General features: G+C 45.0%; 1 protein-coding gene across 1 annotated transcript in view; it reads right to left on the bottom strand.

Annotated features, from left to right (window-relative positions):
* Positions 1-22,012, bottom strand: part of CUL5 (cullin 5) — a 94,002-nt gene that overhangs the window by 63,403 nt on the left and 8,587 nt on the right. The window contains exons 2-8 of the mRNA XM_073583002.1: positions 17,896-18,005; positions 16,192-16,291; positions 9,671-9,847; positions 9,388-9,529; positions 7,640-7,785; positions 7,459-7,539; positions 6,340-6,433 (exon numbers count right to left, since the gene is read on the bottom strand). Of these exons, the coding sequence (XP_073439103.1) occupies positions 6,340-6,433; positions 7,459-7,539; positions 7,640-7,785; positions 9,388-9,529; positions 9,671-9,847; positions 16,192-16,291; positions 17,896-18,005 (850 nt within the window). The remainder of the gene's footprint in view (positions 1-6,339; positions 6,434-7,458; positions 7,540-7,639; positions 7,786-9,387; positions 9,530-9,670; positions 9,848-16,191; positions 16,292-17,895; positions 18,006-22,012) is intronic.

Genomic DNA, 22,012 nt, shown 5'->3' on the forward strand with positions numbered 1-22,012 from the left:
GCGAGTCATTGAGGGTCGCCGCCTCGGATAGCGGAAAGGGTTACTATGCATGAAAGGTGCGGGGTCAGGGGGAAGCAAAAGTACTAAGAGAATCCTTATGTGACACACAATTGAATGATACAGTGGGGAAAAAAAGTATTTAGTCAGTCAGCAATAGTGCAAGTTCCACCACTTAAAAAGATGAGAGGCGTCTGTAATTTACATCATAGGTAGACCTCAACTATGGGAGACAAACTGAGAAAAAAAAATCCAGAAAATCACATTGTCTGTTTTTTTTTTTTCATTTTATTTGCATATTATGGTGGAAAATAAGTATTTGGTCAGAAACAAGCAATCAAGATTTCTGGCTCTCACAGACCTGTAACAACTTCTTTAAGAGTCTCCTCTTTCCTCCACTCATTACCTGTAGTAATGGCACCTGTTTAAACTTGTTATCAGTATAAAAAGACACCTGTGCACACCCTCAAACAGTCTGACTCCAAACTCCACTATGGTGAAGACCAAAGAGATGTCAAAGGACACCAGAAACAAAATTGTAGCCCTGCACCAGGCTGGGAAGACTGAATCTGCAATAGCCAACCAGCTTGGAGTGAAGAAATCAACTGTGGGAGCAATAATTAGAAAATGGAAGACATACAAGACCACTGATAATCTCCCTCGATCTGGTGCTCCACGCAAAATCCCACCCCGTGGGGTCAGAATGATCACAAGAACGGTGAGCAAAAATCCCAGAACCACGCGGGGGGACCTAGTGAATGAACTGCAGAGAGCTGGGACCAATGTAACAAGGCCTACCATAAGTAACACACTACGCCACCATGGACTCAGATCCTGCAGTGCCAGATGTGTCCCACTGCTTAAGCCTGTACATGTCCGGGCCCGTCTGAAGTTTGCTAGAGAGCATTTGGATGATCCAGAGGAGTTTTGGGAGAATGTCCTATGGTCTGATGAAACCAAACTGGAACTGTTTGGTAGAAACACAACTTGTCGTGTTTGGAGGAAAAAGAATACTGAGTTGCATCCATCAAACACCATACCTACTGTAAAGCATGGTGGTGGAAACATCATGCTTTGTGGCTGTTTCTCTGCAAAGGGGCCAGGACGACTGATCCGGGTACATGAAAGAATGAATGGGGCCATGTATCGTGAGATTTTGAGTGCAAACCTCCTTCCATCAGCAAGGGCATTGAAGATGAAACGTGGCTGGGTCTTTCAACATGACAATGATCCAAAGCACACCGCCAGGGCAACGAAGGAGTGGCTTCGTAAGAAGCATTTCAAGGTCCTGGAGTGGCCTAGCCAGTCTCCAGATCTCAACCCTATAGAAAACCTTTGGAGGGAGTTGAAAGTCCGTGTTGCCAAGCGAAAAGCCAAAAACATCACTGCTCTAGAGGAGATCTGCATGGAGGAATGGGCCAACATACCAACAACAGTGTGTGGCAATCTTGTGAAGACTTACAGAAAACCTCTGTCATTGCCAACAAAGGATATATCACAAAGTATTGAGATGAAATTTTGTTTCTGACCAAATACTTATTTTCCACCATAATATGCAAATAAAATGAAAAAAAAACAGAATGTGATTTTCTGGATTTTTTTTTTCTCAGTTTGTCTCCCATAGTTGAGGTCTACCTATGATGTAAATTACAGACGCCTCTCATCTTTTTAAGTGGTGGAACTTGCACTATTGCTGACTGACTAAATACTTTTTTTCCCCACTGTATCATTATATGATATCTCAAAAAAGGGGTGACAGATTCCCTTTAAGGATGAGACCACCTCACCAGCCAGGAGAGTATCCTTCACCACCCGTACGCCAGATCAAAGTGGCGGAGGCGAACATAGTATATTGCTGGGACAGTGTCAGAGATTTCCCAAAAATACTGGGCAGATGGAAGACTGTCTCAGTCCACGGTGCTCTGGACAGAGTGCAGAGAGGATCTCTGTGAGGAGGCCTGGTGGGGAGGGATTGATTCCCGGGATCCATGCCCTTGATTGATTTAAAATACAGGATCCAAATGCTACAAGGCAACAATGCTAGCTATTGAGCCACCATGCTGCTCTATTTTGACGAGTGGTGCCCGTATGGGGAGCAATCTGTGATGATAACCGCTCCAGAAGCTCGGCCCATTCTGGGATAGACTAGTGAAAATACCTGATATCTAGGTTATGGGCAACATCTATGTAGAGGGCTCAATTCGTGAGATGTGCTTCAGAGGTTCACAGCAGGGCTAGGATAAAGGCTCCAAACCAGACAAGAAGCCAGGCTAGCTCTATCAGGAATGTTTTTGAAGTGATAGCAAATAAATTAGGATACAACTGTACAAAATGGTGCCCTCTGTCATGCAGGTAAAAAGCTGGAGACAAAATTACAAAATGCCTACTGCCGGTGGGGCACCCCAAGCATGGAAGACTGCAGAAAGTTACCAAATGAATTAAAAAAAATGCCGGAGGGAGCTCTAAAAAGTAAAAGAAACTCATTAAAATAAAGTTGAGGGAAAATACCTAAGAAAAAAAGGATAAATAAAAGCAGCAAACCTGATGCAGGTTATGTCTGCCATCTGCGGACACCCGGCTAAAACAGAGCTGGCTATTGTCTGAGTAGTGAGCGCAGCCCCCCAGGCAGGGTCGACACCTTTCTTCTAGCTAATGTTGAAGTAAAATGGCAGGGCCTAAACCCAGGGTCCTATGTTCACAATTCTATTAAATGGACTCTGTCAGCAGGATTTTGCTACTTCATTTGAGAACAGCCTGATGTAGAGAAGCAGACCCTGGATTCAACAATGTGTCACTTAGTTTACTGGGTGCCGCCGTTCTGACACAGAGTTTTTAGATGTAGAAAGAAGCATAGCGGAGAAAGCTGCCCCCGACCGCACCAGGTTCTTTATATACATAGTCTATAGACAGTGAGCTGCTTATTGGAGTCGTATGAGTGCCCGTGCGCCAACTAGTCACTGCAATGATAATCCCCAGGTGAAAAAACTTTCAGTGTAAGTAAACAACAGCACACAGCCTGATATGTGACACATCATTGAATTCTGTGTTTTAACCCCCCATTTCATGCTATCCTCAAAATGACTCAAATAGTAGAAACCTGCTGACAGATTCCCTTTAAAGAGAAATAAAATTCCTGGTGTTTTTTTGCTTGGTACTAAAACATTTATTTACTACAACCTACTGTCTTCTTCCCCACCATCCTGTAGCATGTAAGCCCAAAAGGGCAGGGTTCTATCTCCCCTCTATATCAGTCTGTGATTGTTAGTTTGTTTACTGTAAGTGATATCTGTAATTTGTATGTAACCCCATCTCTTGTACAGCACCATGGAATCAATGGCGCTATGTAAATAAATAATAATAATAATAATAATAAATAACTACATGTTTAGAAAACTACTTTTTCCCCCCTTTAAGTTTTATTGGAGGATTTTTTTTAATGGATTACTATTTTGTCACTTCTGTCTTCTGCTCACGGTCTGCAGCTGTTTCCAGTTACCAGGCTCCCTGAATGGCTCTGGCTATAGTGCATGAGCTATAAGCCATGAAGCCAAATTACATCACTGTTAACTGAGGACCTACACCCCGTCCACCGTCAGAACACAGTAAGCAGTCGTTATGGTTTACATTTCTCCCCTGCAAAAAAATTAAAGGGAGTCTTGGCAGCAAGTTTTAGTTATGTAATCTCAAAGCATGATGAAGCGACTGATACTCTGATTACAGTGATGTTTCACTTACTATGCTGCTGTTTCAATAAATTAAGTATTTTATCAGCAGGAGATTATCACTACAGAACTAGGTGTGTCGTGCCACTGATGAAATGCTCTATGCAACCCCAGCCCCACCACTTACTAGCAGCTCTTGATCGATATACAGTTTACACAAAAAGCTGCCAATCAGTAGTATTGCGGGGTTATACAGGGCTCAGCGTTCTGACCTCTGCAGCAGGGGAAAAAAAAAAAAAAAAAAAAATCAAGGAGAAACTCTGCTGCTCTCAAATACATAGCAAAAACCTGCTGACAGATTCCCTTTAACGCAGAGGTAACAAATATGTCCATAGTTTTTTGTTTATGGTTTTACTTTTAATGGGGCAAAAGGAGGGTGATTTCTACTTTTTCATACTTTTAATAACTTTTTTCTTTTTAACTTTTTACTGTATTTACCAACCCCACGAAGGATAAGCTTTATACAACTTTCCTGGTCATGTGACCCATCTGGGTCACATACCGAGAGTTCCACCTTCCCACTAACGCCGTCACGTCCGGTCATATGATTGGCTTTGTTTATGTTTTGTCTGTGCATTGCTTCATCGCAACTAGGAAGTGATTCAATGCCGCACCTTTTCCATCCGGTCACATGATGAAACTATGACAACGGCGCAATCATCCCTACTATATAGGCGGTATATAATCATTGGACTTATTGGGACAACTGTCCTTTCTTTTTATTGGCTCTGGATACCTTAAATACCTCGTCAGCATCTAACCACCACTGGACAAAGAATTTCAGTGCGAAACGCGTGTTGGGTGTGGTGGGGTCCCTGGATTGATCTTTGTGGTAATGATATGTGCCTTATATATTTGACATTGCTTTAATCAAGCCATCATATGTGTCCTAGGAACTGGACCGCATCAGGTCTCTAACACTAGTGGCTTTCCATTCCTTGGCTTATTAAACAGCTCTTACTGTTGGCCATTATTCACTACTTTGACATGTATGCTGCCGGATGCCTCGGAGCATCTCCAGACATTATTGCTTATGTTGGGGCTTGTTTGAAATAATCATTGTATAATCTATGCACATGCGTTTAATGGTTTACAGCATTGTATTTACTTTTACGAGTTATTATGAACAGCTAATTACGATTCATTGTGCCTATATTAACCCATGATTCTTTAGGAGATTCACGTGTAGATAGTTGTTCTTTGGCAATGAGCAGTATTTATCTTCTGCATTATCTCTAGCTGTGACGCAAATACCCAACCATTACTGTATCCAGGTAGAGCCACCTATGGTCTTGTCGCTTTTTTATATATGACTTCTATTGTTTTTTTTATGTATTTAATAAAAGTTAACCTTTTAACTTTGGCTCTTGCATAAAGCTTATCCTTCTTGGCGTTGGTGTCTTGCTTTATGGCCTATTGTATATGGGATAATTAGATAGATGTATCTTTTTACTGTATTTAATAGTCCCCTTACTGGACTTGACACTGTGATCTTCTGATCGCCTGTGATATACAAAGCAGTGCTTCAGCACAAATCACGATCTATGAACACCGGCCACGGGGATCATCAGCAGACCCTCGGCTGTCATGGCAACCCATCGGTGCCCCACGATCACGTCAGAGGCGCACGGATGGGAGATGGAATGACATAAGCCCGTATTAGAGATTGACAAAGAGACAGGTTAACAGCCGAGGATGGAGCGCCCCTCGTGGCTGTTAGAGGCACTTGATAGCAAATCAACTCAGCAGTCGTGTGATAAAAGATGCAGGCAGGGACACTACATATGACAAATATACATCATATGTCATGAAAGGGTTAGTTTGCATCTTTTTAGTCTATATTCTGGATAGATTTTTTCTCCTCTTTGGTCGCAATGGTGGGTGCATTTTTGCTTGCAGACGACTTATCAAATGCATCTTGTAAAGGGAATCTGTCACCCTATTTTTCGCCTATCAGCTGGCGACACCGCCATCAGGGGCTTATCTACAGCATTCTGTAATGCTGTAGATAAGCTCCCGATGTAGCCTGAAAGATAAGAAAAATAAGTTATATTATACTCACCGGGGGGGGGGGGGGGGGGGGAGGCGGGGCGGTCCGGTCTTGGTCCGATGGGTGTTGCGGTCCGGCGCCTCCCTTCTTCTAACGGTGACGTCTTCTTCTTTGCTGCCTGTCACGGCTCCTGGGCAGAGCAGAATACTGCAGTGCGCAGGACCTCTCCCGGCACCTGCGCACTGCAGGGCTCTGCTCTGCCCTCAAGAGGGCAGAGCAGTGCGCCTGCGCAGGAGCCACGACAGGCAGCAAAGACGTTACCGCTAGAAGAAGGGAGGCGCCGGGCCGGACCACGACACCCATCGGACCGGACGCCGGGGTGAGTATAATCTAACTATTGTTCTTATCTTTCAGGTTATATCGGGGGCTTATCTACAGCATTACTGAATGCTGTAGATAAGCCCCTGATGGCGGTGTCGGCAGCTGACAGGCGAAAAATAGGTGACAGATTCCCTTTACAAGAGTCATCTTTTTTGACAAAATCAACTCCAGAGCAAGGAATACCAGAAGACAAAATAGAAAAGTGGCAGTTAATAAAAAATAGAAATTTAATTTTGTAGTTCCACTTACTTTCTGTTTCATTGCGCTTGATCATTCCTTGGCACTCTGCTAAAATAGTCTCTTTGAAGGACGTTACTAGGGCGTTCACACAACATTCCATCAGCTGGAAGGTCAAACATGAAAGTCACTTTTCTGAATGAGTAAATCGTCACAGTATTTTGCATTAGTGGACTACTAGAGAACACAATAAAATCACTTGTACACCCGGTTTCAGAGACGCTGCCAGAATGACCGTCGCGCGTGCGCAGATTTGCATGAGCTGGGGATGACACCGGCTAGTGCGAATTATGTTAATCACGCCCACAGGGACGTGATAACACGGAAGGAGGGCTGACTAGTCAGGGGAAACTGCCGCCCATGCGACTAGTCACCATTTATTTAACTGAATTATGCTATACAGGATGGTTAGGAGGGAGTTTAATCACAGATAGATGAATGCTGCTGGATTGGAGGGAATGGGGGACCTGACAGGTTCCCTTTAACAATTGCTCATTTTGCCTACCTAGTTAATTGTTCTCTTTTCTTTTGCTCTATGTAGAAACAGGAAGTGTCTTGTCCCTACATTTATCATTCCCCTCTTCAACTTCTGACCCAGCTGCTCTGCTCCTCCCTGCCAGGGACTTTTGCAATGAAATTATAGCTTATAGAGAGAAAATTGACTTCCTGCTTCTTCAGAAAGCTTATAAGGATTTAGGCAGTCCGTTTCCTGCCCAGTGCAGAGTCCTCCTGCTTGAACGACAGCTATGCTGTGTGACTTCACGAAAATGAGCCAGCAATCAAGCAGGAGGAGGTGGTGCTGGGTAGGGAAGAGCTGGAGTGACGGAGACTTCAGATCTACCATAGTTCTCCAGCCTCATTTGTATATTAAGTATCGCAGGAACGGAGCAGCAGACAGGCCATGTAATGGTATTGCTGGACTTGTCTTTGAAAGAGCTACATGAACATATAAATAATTTGGGGTGTGAAATTTATTGATAGCTCCCCTTTAAGGTTGGTCTTAAGAGTGCCAGGCTGGCATGTACAACGCGTCATGTTTCATCCACATACTTGAAAGTGCGAGTCTCTGTATCTGGAAAAGTTGCAGCTGGAACAACACTGCTTATTAATTTTACATCTGCACATACTCACCGCCTGCACAGAATTGCATTCCCGCCTGGTTTCTAAGTACCGCACCGCTCTTTTCTCTTCTTCTCTAAGTTTAGCATCTGCCTGTTTATGGAGAAACGACAATAAGAAAACTGCAGTTTATGCTAGATCACACATACATGGATTTTGTTTTTATTTATTTTTTTTATTAGTGGCATCTTACATATTTCATATAGTTCTGTACACCGTTTTGCTGAAGGTAAGAAGGGGCTTGGGTTCGGTAAAACCTCTCCGTAGAATCTAGGTATGCTTTTTCAAAATTATCTCTATAGATCTGGAGTTTGTCTTCAGGATTTGAACAGAGGTTAACTGCAAAGTAACAAGTGACAAAAGACGACAAATTAAGATCGAAGTAAAGGAGGATATAACAAAGCGAGCCATCAAGGCGCCGCTCTTCCCCGACACAGAGCGGTCACAGATTGCTCCTGCCGGCGATTCAGCTGCCTCTGCTGACTTCATGTCGACAGAGCGGCTGCTTCTTTTCCACTCTGCTCGGTTGACACAGTACAGTTTGTTTCACACGTTTCTTTACTCCTTTCCATGTGTGTTCCTGCATGGTTATGCTATGTTCATTTTCAATCTACAATGCACATATTTCAATAAGAACAAGGAAAACCATTGCATGAATAGAAGAGCCACTAATTCCACAGCGCTTTACAGACATTATCATCACTATCCCCACTGGGGCTTGCAATCTAAATTTCCTATCACATTGTCTTTGGATTGTAGTAGGAAATGCACGCGAACACAGGGAGAACATAAACTCCTTGCAGATTTTAAACTTTGGAGGGATTTGAACTCGGGACTTGGGTCTCATTAAGCGCTCATTCAGTCGTCCCGTTTTTCTGCTATAGCAATTTATAGAATAGTGAATGGGGTTGTTTACATGTCCGTAATATTTCCTGAACAGAGTCATCAGCGCAATATCACGGAGACATGTCCGATATTGATCCAAGTGTTGCACGGCAAGTCTACGAGTCCTTGGGGGGGGAAAAAAAAAAAAAAAAAAAAATCAGGACAGCAATCAGATGCCCTCTGAGAGTGTCTGATTTTCATGGATTGTTGCATAGGAGAAAATGATGGAGAAACCTTTTTTTTTGTTTTTTATCTTTTCAGATATGAAACTGATGAAAACCACTACACGGTCCGAGGTCAAAATGAGGCTCAAGTCATCCTACGACCTATATTGGGGGCTGCTCGACACTGCTAAGGTGTCTGTTAGGGCCCCGTCGCACATAGCGACTCACCAGCGACCCCGACAACGATATCAACGTGTCAGGATCGCTGGTGAGTCGCTACATGATCGCTGGTGAGCTGTCAAACAGACAGCTTCACCAGCGATCAGCACCAGCGACGCCGAGCGCGCGGCGTCGCTGTGTACTTTAGTTACCAGCGCGCTGATGCAGGGAGCTGGTGACTAAGGTACACATAGGGTTTCTAAGGGGTGTGCGTCACTTAGAAACCCGATGTGTAGCTTGGTTACCAGCTCCCTGCATCAGCGTGCTGGTAACTAAGGTACACATCGGCTTTCTAAGCACAGCGCGCTGCTTAGAAACCCTGCGTTTACCTTAGTTACCAGCGCGCTGATCGCTGGTCTCCCGCCTGTCACACGCAGCGATGCATGCTGGCCAGCGGGAGACCAGCGATCAAAAAAATGTCCTGGCTATTCCAGGACGATCAGCGATAACCGGCAAGGGGGACGGTCGCTGGTCAGTGTCACACACAGCGATCTCGCTGGTGAGATCGCTGTTGCGTCACAAAACTTGTGACTCAGCAGCGATCTCGCTAGCGAGATCGCTATGTGTGACGGGGGCTTTAGTCTCGAGGGGAAACAAAGAATATTACAGGAGATATGGAAAGTGCCTAAGGAAAAATGCCGCTGTACCAGATATGGACATAGCAGAGACTTACCGTAGGATTCTCTAACGCCAATGACTAGTTGGGAGTCAAATGCTTCCCCTAACCTCTCAGCATGGACTAGCTTCATAGCGCTATCCTGAAGACGATTTTTAATATTTGAAAATATAGATTCATTCCAGGTATCCAGCATTAGCTGCAAAGGAAGACAACGCACAAGTAGATTAGAAGGCGACTTACCGAGAATCGGGCTCAGGCATCAGTTAAACGCCCGGTCACCCGAGACCCTTTAAATCCTGCACAGAAAAAGGAATGCAATATATATAGCAAGGCCTACCTTTCTAACAATACTGTCTTCCACATTGGACTTTTTGTTGCTTCCTTGTTTACCCATTAACGTAATTTCTAATTGACAGAAGGGCTTGGGCAAGATGTCGCACTGGGTGAAGAACTTGCGCCACTCTACAATATAAGCTTTAAGCAAAGCGGTGTCATCCTGATGACTTAATACTCTCTTCAAAAGACAAAAAAGGAAAAATTTATATAATATTATTCACAAAATCAGAACTTAAACATTAGCCATTTTCATAAACTTCAGCACGTGGCCAAAGTCCCAGTGTTTGATACAAGCTTAGATGCGCTGAGCCAGACCCATTCCTGGTAGATGATGGCTTAGTCATTCCGCCATCATCTGCCTTTAACAGTAGCGAGTAGAGCTTGTGGCTGTTACCCTATTACATGCTTTTGTAATGGGCCATTAGAGAATGACAATTGGGGGGGGGTCTGCTGTAGACCTCTCTGCCTATATAGCTCCTCTTTTCCCCCATTTAAAGTAAATGGAATCAAAGTGTTGTACACCTCAAAATAATATTAAGAAAAACATAAGGCCACCCAGGCAATGAAAAGGTTAAGGGTCTTGAAAAATGTTGATTTAAGCTAAATATATACACATACACACACACATATACACACAAATTTTAGAATTTTCTTTCACCACTTAAAGAAAAAAAAATTTGACCTAAATCATCCAGACCTGGAGAATTATGTTTTCACAATTTTTACTGCACAATGATAACCATAGAAACACCTGCCCCCCACAAAAAAATGCAGAATTGTTGCTTGTTTTGTCACAATTTCACCTCTTTTGGAATTTTTTTCCCACCATTTTCCAGTAAATTTTTTGGGAATATGAATAGAGTAATTAAAGTACAACTAGTCCTGCAAAAAACAAGCCCTCAAATGGGTATTTGGGTGGAAATATATGTTAAAAAAAAAATGTATGGCTTTTGGAAGAAAGCGAGGAAAAAAAAGTGCAAAAATGAAAAATTGCTGGTCCTGAATGAGCTAGCAGTAGTGATGAGCGAGTATACTCGTTGCTCGGGTTTTCCTGAGCATGCTCGAGTGTCCTCCGAGTATTTTGGCGTGCTCGGAGATTTAGTTTTCGTCGTCTTATCTGCATGATTTACGACTCGTAGACAGGCTGAATACATGTGGGAATTCCCTAACAAACAGTGCAGGAGGTCTCCACTTCCCCGTTCCCTATCGCAGGGCCACCATTGCTATTGTTACCCAGGTTTCCCTTTTATTATTTAAATTCGCCTAACTGGAGGCGGTGTATCCAGGGTCACGCGTGTCATCTAAATCCGTCCTGCTGGAGGCGCTGTGTCCAGCCATGCGTGGCCGTGACATTATCACCAATCAACCAGGGAGTGTATTTTTCCTCCATATCCAAGGCCCCTTCCTCTGCAGTGTGAGCAGCAGGTGCGCTGCGGGGGAGTAGGGGCAAATCTCAACCCTCGCCATTAGCCAACCCTGGGAGGCGCAGACCTCGTGGTGTAAAGGGTTGGAGGGTGGTGTTCCCTTGGTGAATATAGGGGGTGTGAGTGTGGTGACACAGGGGGACACCTCTGTTCTCGATCCCAGAATAAGTTCACTGAATTATGACAAACGAATGTGTGACAATAAACATTCAGGTCCGGATCTGTGTGTGAACGAGCATGTATGGGTGGCCACCAAAAAACATCCTGTGGAAGGGTGTTGCGGAGTCTTACCAGCTCATACCGAACATACACATACAAAACTCGTTCCCCAGGTCGGCGCTTTGGAGATGTGTGGTGCCTCCAGAACATACATTGCTTATACCAGCGGTGCGTTTGTCACTAAACCTGTCAGGTAGTGGTTGGGGTGAACTCTGGATCTGGGCGTCCCCGCTGTAGGTGGTTCCCTAATGAGGAGCGGTCTTGAGGGTCCAGAGGCCCCTCATTAAGGGGAGGGTACTGTCATGACCCAGGTTGGATATGACAGAGAAAATGCACATGTAACCTTTTTTTTTTCTGAAGCTGTGTGCTTTGGTGTGGTTTTTGCCCCCCCGGTGGCCATTGGGATTATTGCACTGTGGTGTCCTTTGTTCTAAGTTTGCCCCCGGTGGTGGTGAGCGTCATTGCACTCTGTTTCTTTAGTTTAGTGCACATGATTAATGCAGGTGTGATTTCTGGCTCTGCTATAAAAGATTCACAGGTGTTGCAATCAGCGTTGGTGATAGTCCTCAGTTACAAGCAAGCCTGGGTGAAGGATGGAGCTGAAGGAGAGTCCCAGGCAGCTCAGTGAGAGTCCTGGAGTGGCAGCTATGGTGTCTGCGAGGAGGGCTGGCATGGCTTGGTGGAGTTGCAGCTATGGTGTCAGCAAGGAGTTCTTGCATGGCTTGGTGGAGTGACAGCTCTGGTGTAGAGCTGCACTCATGATGCTGGAAAGCTGGACTCGAGATGCTGGACTCTGTTTCTGGACAGCTGCACGCAGGTGGTGGACTGTTATGAATGGGTCACCGAGGAGAAAAAAGCAGAACAAGCTAAGTCACAGAAAACCAGAGAGGTTGGTAACTATGCAGATTGCAGATCCCCGATCTTACCACAACAACTAGCAGTAGCCGTGGAGCGTGCCTACGATGTTGCTAGACGCCTCGTCACGGCCGGAGGACTAAATAAGCCTAAAGCAAGAAAAGGGAAAACTAACTGCCCCAGAGCAGACCCCAAAGGAATAAATAGCCCAGCCCCCCCCCCCCCCCCCTGGTGTTGTAAGGGACGCAGATGGAACTGTGCAAACGGAACTGCTTCCATGGCAGCTACCATTTTTCCAAGAACTCTCATGCTGAAACGAATGGAGTGAGGCTGGACAGGAAAGAGTTCGCACTGCCTGTTGTAAAGCTTGCGTCTTTTCTGGAGGGAGAATGACCAACCCGCGGGAAGTGTCCAAGATCATTCCTAAAAAGGAGATTTGCTGAGCCGGTTTCAGGGAAGACTTTTCTAAGTTTATCTTCCGCCCCAGGCGTGAAAGTGTATTTACTGTGATCTCCACAGATTCTTGGCAGGCTGAAAGGGACGGACCCTTGATGAGCAGGTCGTCGAGATACAGTAATGCTACTACTCCCCGAGAGTGTAGAGTGGCCACGACAGCCGCCATGACCTTGGTAAAGACCCTGGGGGCAGTGGCGAGTCTGAAGGGTAAGGCCACGAACTGGAAGTGTTCCTCGTGAATTGCAAAGCGCAGGAACTGCTGGTGAGATGGGCAGATCGGGATGTGAAGGTAAGCGTCCTTGATGTCAATGGATGCTAGGAACTCTCCTTTCTCCATGGAAGCGACCACTGACCGGAGAGATTCCATTCGGAATTGCCGAACTGTGACGAACTCATTTAACAGTTTGAAACCCAGAATGGGATGCATTGAGCCGTCTTTCTTTGGGACCACAAAAAGGTTTAAATAAAATCCTCTGAACCTTTGGTCATGAGGGACCGGAATGATGACGCCGTCCCTTAAGAGAGCTTGAACAGCCCGAAGGAAGGCTCTTTGTCTTTCATTTTGGCGGAGAGGAAAGGAAAAAACGAGTTGGAGGGGGAGAGGAAAACTATCTTGTATCCGGAGGACACTAGCTCCCTGACCCACTTGTCGTGGACGACTGCGAGCCAGGTGTGGCTGAAGGAAAGTAGACGGCTGCCTACTTTGTCGGTGTCCCCCGGATACCGCAACAAGTCATTGGGTAGATCTTTGAGACCTGGCTCCTTTGGAATCAGAAGCCCTAGGTCTGGGTTTCCACGGACGGTTAGGTCTGTACGAGACCTGGGAGCCTCTGTCCCCACGCGAAGATGGACCTGATCTGGAAGAGAAGGTAGAGGAGGACCAACCGGAGTTGTTGCGAAAGGAACGAAAGCACACCGGCTGTTGGTTGTGAAACGTCCGAGCAGCTTTTTGTTGAGAGAGAAATTTACTCTTTCCCCCCCGGTAGCATCAGAAATGAGTTGATCTAGTTTCTCTCCAAAAAGGCGACCTGTTTGAAACGGGAAAGAAGTCAAGGATCTTTTGGATGCGGCATCCGCCCGCCAGTCGCGGAGCCATAGGGCTCTTCTAATGGAGACTGCATTAGCGGCAGTTTGAGCAGCGCAGTTGGCGGCATCAAAAGAGGCGTCCACTACGAAGTCCGCTGCATTAATTATCTGCCTGGCGACCGCGGTTGCCTCCGGAAGAAGATTGGTGTCCTGGAAGGAGGTAATCAAGACCTCTGCCCAAGCGGCCATTGCTTTTGTGACCCAAATTGCCGCGAAAGATGGAAAAAGCGCCGCTCCTGAAGCTTCAAAAACTGAACGGGCAATGTAGTCAATCTGACGATTGGAGGGGTTTTTGATCGAGGACCCCTCGGACACAGACAGAAGTGTCTTTGAAGCCAGGCGCGATACAGGCGGGTCCACCGGAGGAGAATGTAACCAATCTTTCATTAGGTCTGGGTCAAAGGGGTATTTAGCCTGAATAGACTTGTGCCCTGTGAATCGCTTATGCGGACGATCTCTATGTTGCTGAACAACTTCCTTAAAATCTGGATGGCTGGTAAATAACCTACGCACGCGGTTGGTTTTCTTAAGAGAAATAGGATGTGTTGGAGCGGGAACATTATCCTCATCCAACTTCAGGATTTTGTTAACTGATTCTATAAGAGAATTAAGAGACTCTTGGTCAGATGGAGGATTCTGAGGGGCTGACGTGTCAGAATCAAAATCAGAGTCGTGCTCGCTGAGAACTCCAGGAGAGGGAGAGCGAGAGATAGGAGCCGCAGATGCAGAAGCGCGAACAGGGCTAGGGGAAGCGTCATGGGTCCGCTATCTAGAGCCCTGACCATCCCTTGAACAAGAACGGCCCCTGCTGGCGGACGGATCCCTTTCGAATATAGCCTGGGTCAGAGACTCTACCGATCTTGACAGGGACGCAGCACACTCAGGGGTACTAGACGCAGGAGACCCCTCGGCAGCGGCGGCAGGGGGCGATTGAGCGCAGGTCCGGGCGCAGGCCGGGTCGCAGTCAGGGCAGAACGGATTAGTCTGTGCACTAGGTAAGCCAGCCTTGCAAGAGGTACACACGGTAAAAAACGCAGTGTGCTTTTTAGCAACCCGCTTCGCTTCCTTAGATTGAGACATAGCGCTCCTGAAAAGGTTAACGGCAGAGTCTGCTGCAGCTGCAGGGAACGTGCCAGGAAGGGGTTAAGCTTTGATCTGGGATAGATGCAGCTTACCCGGTTCTATCTTGTGTTCCCCGGGAGGAATGGCGGTGGCCCTGCGGTGACACCCGGTATCCGGCTGCTCGCCTCACAGCTTGTTGAGGAAGAAGGATATGGCCCCCGAGATTAGGAGCGTGCATCTCGTGCAGGCTGAGAGGCGCCAAAGCAAGGGGGGCGGCGCTATTCAAATTGCGGCCTAGTAGGCCTGAAAAGCCGGGGCCTTGATTTTTAGCCTACCTGAGGTAGGCGCCGGTGGGCGGGCCGGGGCGGCACCATTTAAATTGCGGCCAAGCAGGCCAAGAAGCCGGGGACTAAATTTTTCGCGCTACCCGCGGTGGGGGGGTGGGGGGGGCCCACGGTGAGGGCCGCGATGGGCACCGAGAAGGTGCACCGCCGCTGACTGCATCACTGCTACCCCCTGGGGACAGGACCCGACTTCATACCTCCACTCCAGCGTTCAGCGCTGTTCGGTCCTCTATGCAGACTCTCATCCTCCAGGATGAAGCAGAGCTGGAGGAGTTCTTAAATGGGCCACACTCAATCGACCCTCCCTATGATAGGGGGATGGAGAGCCATGGGGCTGATTCAGGGCGTATATCGGTATCCGGCTGCTCTGTCCTGCTCCGGACGGGAACTTCCTTCATCGCCAAAAGTAGAGGAATCAGCCCCAAAAACGTTGCAGGAAAGGTACGTGAAGGGTTACTCCACATGCTTGCCTGTTGTTGGTTCGGGGGAGAGTGGACCGTAGAAAGGAACCGTCGCCCCCTTCACTCCGTTAATTAAAAAATAAAAATTTACAGAAAAATTCAAATTTAAAATAAAAACGGTGGGGTCTGAAACCAGACCCAAGTGCCTCCTACAGACACTAAGCAAGAACTGGAGATATCTCATCCAGCTGCGGGGTGTATACTGCAGGGGAGGAGTTAACTTTTTTCTTTCTGAATGCTTAGTGTCCTCCTAGTGACAGCAGCAAAACACCCACTCTCTCTGTGTCCCCCAATGAGGCGTAGGAGAAACAGTATTTACAAGCAGAGATAGAGCAGGCGTTTTTTCCAGCCCGTGCTGGTGTAAAACTGGAAGTTCAGCCGCAGGGAAAATATAACTCTGTTTTCTCCCTGCAGCTGAATATCCAGTTAAACATTTGCATATGTTTCTGGTATTTACCTGCAGATCAGCACTACGGCTACATATAAATAAGTTTAGAACTGGTCATAAAACAAAATAAATAAAATTAAATTAAAAAAAAAAGAAAAAGTTATGGTGAACAGTCCTATAACTGAAATTAAAAAGGACAATAGATTAGAAATTATTAAAGCACTTACTGCTTGAGCTTGCTTGATAAAATCTAGAATATCTTCCTTTAAAGCCTGATGAATTTTTGCTGGACCTTTATCATCCCATAGGCATACTGCATGCACATCGCTGTAACACAAAACAGTAAAAATGCTCTAAGAAAATATTGAATACAGTGCAAAAGTATTAGGCAGGTGTGGGAAAAAAAATCATGCAGAGAAGAAAAACTTAAAAAATAATAGAAGTAGGTAATAGTTTATTTTTTATTAGTTAAGAAAATGCAAATGTGAATGAACAAATGAAAAAAATCTAAGAATCACAAATATTCAGGGTGACCGCCCTTTGCCTTAAAACCAACATCATTTCTTCTCAGTACAATTACACACAATATTAGCAGGAACTTAGCATGGAGGGTGTTCCAAACATTCTTGGAGAACTAACCACAGGTCTTCTGTGGATGTCGCTTGTGAACATGGTGATTGAGAAAAGGGATGTCCACTACAGTCGACCCTAACACTTCTATTTTTTTTTCTTAAAACATTCATACGACACACTTTTTCCCACACCTGCATAAAATGTTTGCAGAATGCTATATATTGATGACCTATCCTTATAACAAATCACGAATATCAAATCAATGGAGATATGTCCGAGAGCACTTCCACTGATTACGTAGCTCCCGCTGCATCCAGACGTGCAGTGTACAGAGCTGGAACAGCACAGCTCCGTACACTGTGTAGTGGCTGTTCTCAGGTTTTGCGGTTCACCCCCTTGTGTATTAAGGGATGGGGCGCTGCATTTTGCCTTCTGTTCCATATGGAAATCACAATGCAGATGTGAAAACTCAGGATTATAATTGCAGATGTCAGTCACAGCCAACCGTCCTCACAGGCACAGTATAAAAGCGTATAGAGGGCCGCTCCTCATCTGCGACACGTATGTTCAACAAGGAGCAGCAATAGGTTAATAAGTACAAAAAGTGTCACTTTGGTCTCTAAGGCCTGTTTCACGTTTTCATTTTTTGACGTCAGTCAAAATCCACCACTTTTATAAAAAAACGGATGCGCCCCTTTTTTGGTGGATCCGCTTTTTTCCCCCATAGACTTGCATTAGTGGCGGATGTTGACTGACGGTCGTCCGTTGCATCCGTTTTTTTACGGATCCGTGAGAATTTTAGCGGTTCCCGGGTGGAACAGACGGACCCTGAAACCTGAAACTTTTTTTGGATAGAAGGTCTGCTATTTTAAGTGCGCATACCCGGAAGATTTGCCCCCGGGAAACATTTTAACCCTGAAATACCGTCGTAGAAGCGGCAAAAAATCTCTCTCTCTTTTAAATTCCATCCACTTGCCGGCTGCAACGGATCCGCACAACCAACGAATCCGGTGGCATCCATTTGGCCCTCAATGGAAACGGATCCGTTTTTAACTGCTCTGGCGGATTTTGACCGACATATACAGACGGAAATGTGAAATAGGCCTTAAGTCCATGCAAACTTTGTGACAAGAAAAAACAAAACATATCAAGCCAAACTTCCACACAAAACGGCATCAATAGAAACACACTTGTCATATGTAAAAGTCAGTATATTTCCTGTTTACTCTTATATTAGTTTTTCCTTTTTACTGTAGAAAAGTATAATCTGGAAATAGCAAACAACTTGATAATTTTTTGCATTTCTTGAAGTGTTTTCACCATGAAACAATAGGCATGGAATATGGAGGAATACTTACGAGAATAGATCAAACCACTGCTGCTTTGTGACGGACTCCTGGCGTAAAAGTTTCAGAACTATAGGCCTCATGAAATCCCATTTGTCCTCAAACTGAAGGGAACCTTTATTCTGGAAAAAAAAAAAAAAAGAATACAATATAATGTATGCAAAGCAATTCCGCCATATTTCCTAGTAATAAGCTAAGTTTCACGCGTCCATGAAAGACCTGAGCTCACCTAAGCTAACAGCCTCATAGGCATATTAGGTCATTACCTCAAGTCAGGAGACTGTTCGATCAGCGCATCTTGATCAGAGCACGCTCCGAGTTACAGACATGTGAATCTAACTTAATACCTTATGTCTTTAAAGAGGACCTGTCACTTGGCAAAAAATAGGTGCGTTGAAAAACGATATAAAAATAGTTGTGCCCCACTGATTTCGCAGCTCTTTTCCCTTTTGTACTAATTTACTACATTGAGGACATATTCACATTTATATCTTCTGGAGAACATTATGTGAAATCTCTATTTGTAGTTCAACTGGTAGTTTTATTTCAGAGTCTTGTCTGGGGGCAAGAACTTTCACCCCTTTTTCCCGGACGCTGCCAATCAACTTCAAACTCAAAAGTTGCCAGGCTATGATTGGAGGCAATCGGGAGGGAGAGGTGGAAACACTGCCCCAGAGAAGATTCTGAAGAAACTCCCAGATGGTCTACAAGCATAGATTTCACATACTGAGCTCCAAAAGAAACAAATGTGAATATCAATGGGGTGCAGCAGTGAAAAATGGATAAGAGAGGCAGAATCATTGGGGTGGGGATGGGAACAGAACTCATGAATTTTTACAATGTTCTTAATTCAACTTTTTTTGACCAAGTGACCATTCTACTTTAGAAGAGTATTCCCAACTTTGAATAGGTAATAACTTGTGAAATGCTCCGTTAGAATGGAGCAGCAGCTGTGCAGTCAACCCACTTCTCTAGTCTTTGTCTTTAAAGACTCTCTTGCAGGCCCATAGACAAGACAGGATAAGTGATGACTTGCTTACATTGGACGAAGTAAGCTACCAGTGCAGTGTAAAAGACCCTTAGGCTATGTTCACATGTACATGCCCAGTAGTCATCCATTAATATAGATACAGTAGGCATAAAAGTTGTGCAGACACAACTTGTGTCCATTTCAAAATGGTCAAAAAAGTGGACAAAACTGAAAATTAAAAATAGGAAAAAAAAGTAAGAAAAATTTTAAAATGACAGAAAAAACCCCAAAACAAAACGGATCCAGTTGAAATTTGTTTCATATATTGTGATTTCCGGCAGAACCGGGTGCCACCAAAGCTATTTCTCCATTATATAGGAGTTGAGAAGATTGGCATATGTACTCCCCCCCCCCCCCCCTCCAATCTCCGTAATGTGGCCAATTGTTGTGCTGCTGGGATCATGAATAGAGGGAAAGGAATACCATATTTAGGCTGTGTTCACATGTTGCTTTTTTAATGCAAATTAAAAGCTGCTTTTTACAGTACCAGCAACAGCGATGAGATTTCAGAAATCTCACACACACCATGCTTTATTTTTTACTGGCTGAATTGGAAAACTGCTGGGTTTTTTTTTTTTCAATATTTCAGTTCTTTCAGTGTTTTTGCAGCTATTTTTTCACCATAGAAAGGAATGAGAAAGTGCAAAAAACTCAAACCAATCGTTTTTGGTGAATAAAACATGTACTGCCGACAAACGACATGTAAGCTGCACCAAAAAAAAAAAAAGTAAAACCTAAGTTTTGAAAGCAGATTCTTTAGATTCTTTACTGCCAAGACAGGAGGTTTTGCTTGCAGAAAAAAAAACTGCAGCAAAAATGTAACATTTGAACATAACCTAAGGCTATGTGCACACGCTGCGAATTCACCAGCGGATTTTTCTGTGCGGATCCGCTGGTAAATTGACCTGTGGTTTTACCTGTGGATTGGACAGCGGTTTTCCCCTGCGATTTGACACCTGGACAATGGAATAGGTGGCAAACCGCAGCGGAATCCGCAGAAAGAATTCACATGTCAATTCTTCCCGTGGATTTAAAACCGCAGCTTTTCTGCAGTGAAAAAAACGCAGCATGTGCACAGCAGATTGTAAATCACATAGACTTACATGGTACTGTACACTGTCTGCAGAACTGCTGCGGATCCGCAGCAGAATCCGCAGCGTGTGCACATACCCTTAGGGTACCGTTACACCTAGCGACTCACCAGCGATATGACGCGGTCAGGATTGCTGGTGCATCGCTAGGTGGTCGCTAGTGAGCTGCCACACAGGCAGATCTCACTAGCGACATCGCTGGGGTCGGGGGTCGCTACTTACCTGTCAGACGCGGCGATGCTGCGTCCTCCCGCCCGGCTCCACGCGTCGCTCGTCGGCACCACAGGAAGCCCAGCAGGAAGTGACCGACGAGGAATGATCCAGGAGCTTCTCGCTCGCCCAAGGATGAGCAGCGGGGGAGCCGGTCGGAGGTAAGTATCACATGCAGCGATATCGCTAGCAATATCGCTGCTGGGTCACAAAATCGGTGACTTTACAGCGATATTGCTAGCGATATCGCAGTGTGTAACGGGGGCTTAAGGGAGCAGGAGGACGTTCGGACCAAACAAATACTGATGAAAGGCTCTAATTTCGCCTGAATCTTTTTTTCCCCCAGTTTAGGGGTATGCACAGGCAATGCCTTTTTAAGGTGGGGAAACAAAGTTCAGAAAGACAGATTTTAATGATATGTATGGAAAATCCACAACTTGCCCACCATCCGTTAACATGTCCCAATAATCCATGACATGGCCAAGACATTTTTTTTATTGACTGGAAGCAAATGGTGCTTCATATAGAAAGAGGAGATTTAAAGAAAAATTGATACATGATATTGGATGTTTGTTGAAAACGCAAGCTTTACTAACAATGAAAACTCGTAACTACAGGAGCTTCTCACAAAATTAGAATATCATCAAAAAGTTAATTTATTTCAGTTCTTCAATACAAAAAATGAAACTCCTATATTCTATAGAGTCACAGAGTGATCTATTTCAAGTGTTATTTTTGTTAATGTTGATGATTATGGCTTATAGCCAATGAAAACCCAAAAGTCATTATCTCAGTAAATTAGAATAATTAACAAACACCTGCAAAGGCTTTCTAAGCGTTAAAAAGGTCCCTGAGGCTATGTGAAAATAACTATCAAATGTAGAGGGTCTCAGAGCAAGAAATCATATGAAAAAACCCTAAAAACGATGCTTTATTATTAAAAGACCAAAGGTCACACCACAAAGTGAACAAAACAAAACAACAACGTGTCCAATTAGTACCCAAATACAAAAAACATGTAATGGGGGTTTCCTAGGAGTCCCTATTGACGTCTATCATTAGACAGATTTTAATCCTTTTGGGGATTAGGGTCCTCCTTACTATAGTTGATCTCTGTCTAATGATAGGGGCCCCTTTAGCATCGGGGAAGGGATCCCTAGTGGCTGCAGGGTTCATCAGGGTCCATAGGGACAGCCACCGTTGAGCGGGGGCGCCACAACGTTCCCCCTAGGGTGCCAACCTCCGCGGCAAGGAAGGATTGAGCATTAGACGTCAATAGGGACTCCTAGGAAACCCCCATTACATGTTTTTTGTATTTGGGTACTAATTGGACACGTTGTTGTTTTGTTTTGTTCACTTTGTGGTGTGACCTTTGGTCTTTTAATAATAAAGCCCTGAGGCTATGTGCCCACGTTGCGTTTAAATCCGGACACTGCAAACCGGACTCCTTCCCAAAAATCTCGCGGTTTTTTCCGTGCGATTTTACCACGATTATGTTCGCGATTTTCGCGTGCGATATTCAAGCACGTTCCAAGCGATTTGAAGCATCGCTTGGAAAGTGATTGACAGGTTGGTCACACTCATCAAACATAGTGTTTGACAAGTGTGACCAGGTTTTTACTATTGAGGCCGCCTATGCGGCCTCAATAGTAAAAGAAAGAATGTAAAAATTAATTTAAAAAAAAAAAAAAAAATCGGGGTATATTTACCTTCTGAGATCCCGCGCAGTCTCTGCGACGCTCCCGTTCCCAGCGATGCCTTGCAAGACCTGTGATGACGTTGGTCTCGCATTGCTATA

The sequence above is a fragment of the Dendrobates tinctorius genome, unplaced genomic scaffold (genome assembly GCF_039654945.1).
Source record: "Dendrobates tinctorius isolate UK_male_01 unplaced genomic scaffold, ASM3965494v1 ptg000075l, whole genome shotgun sequence".
NCBI classification, from domain to species: domain Eukaryota; kingdom Metazoa; phylum Chordata; class Amphibia; order Anura; family Dendrobatidae; genus Dendrobates; species Dendrobates tinctorius.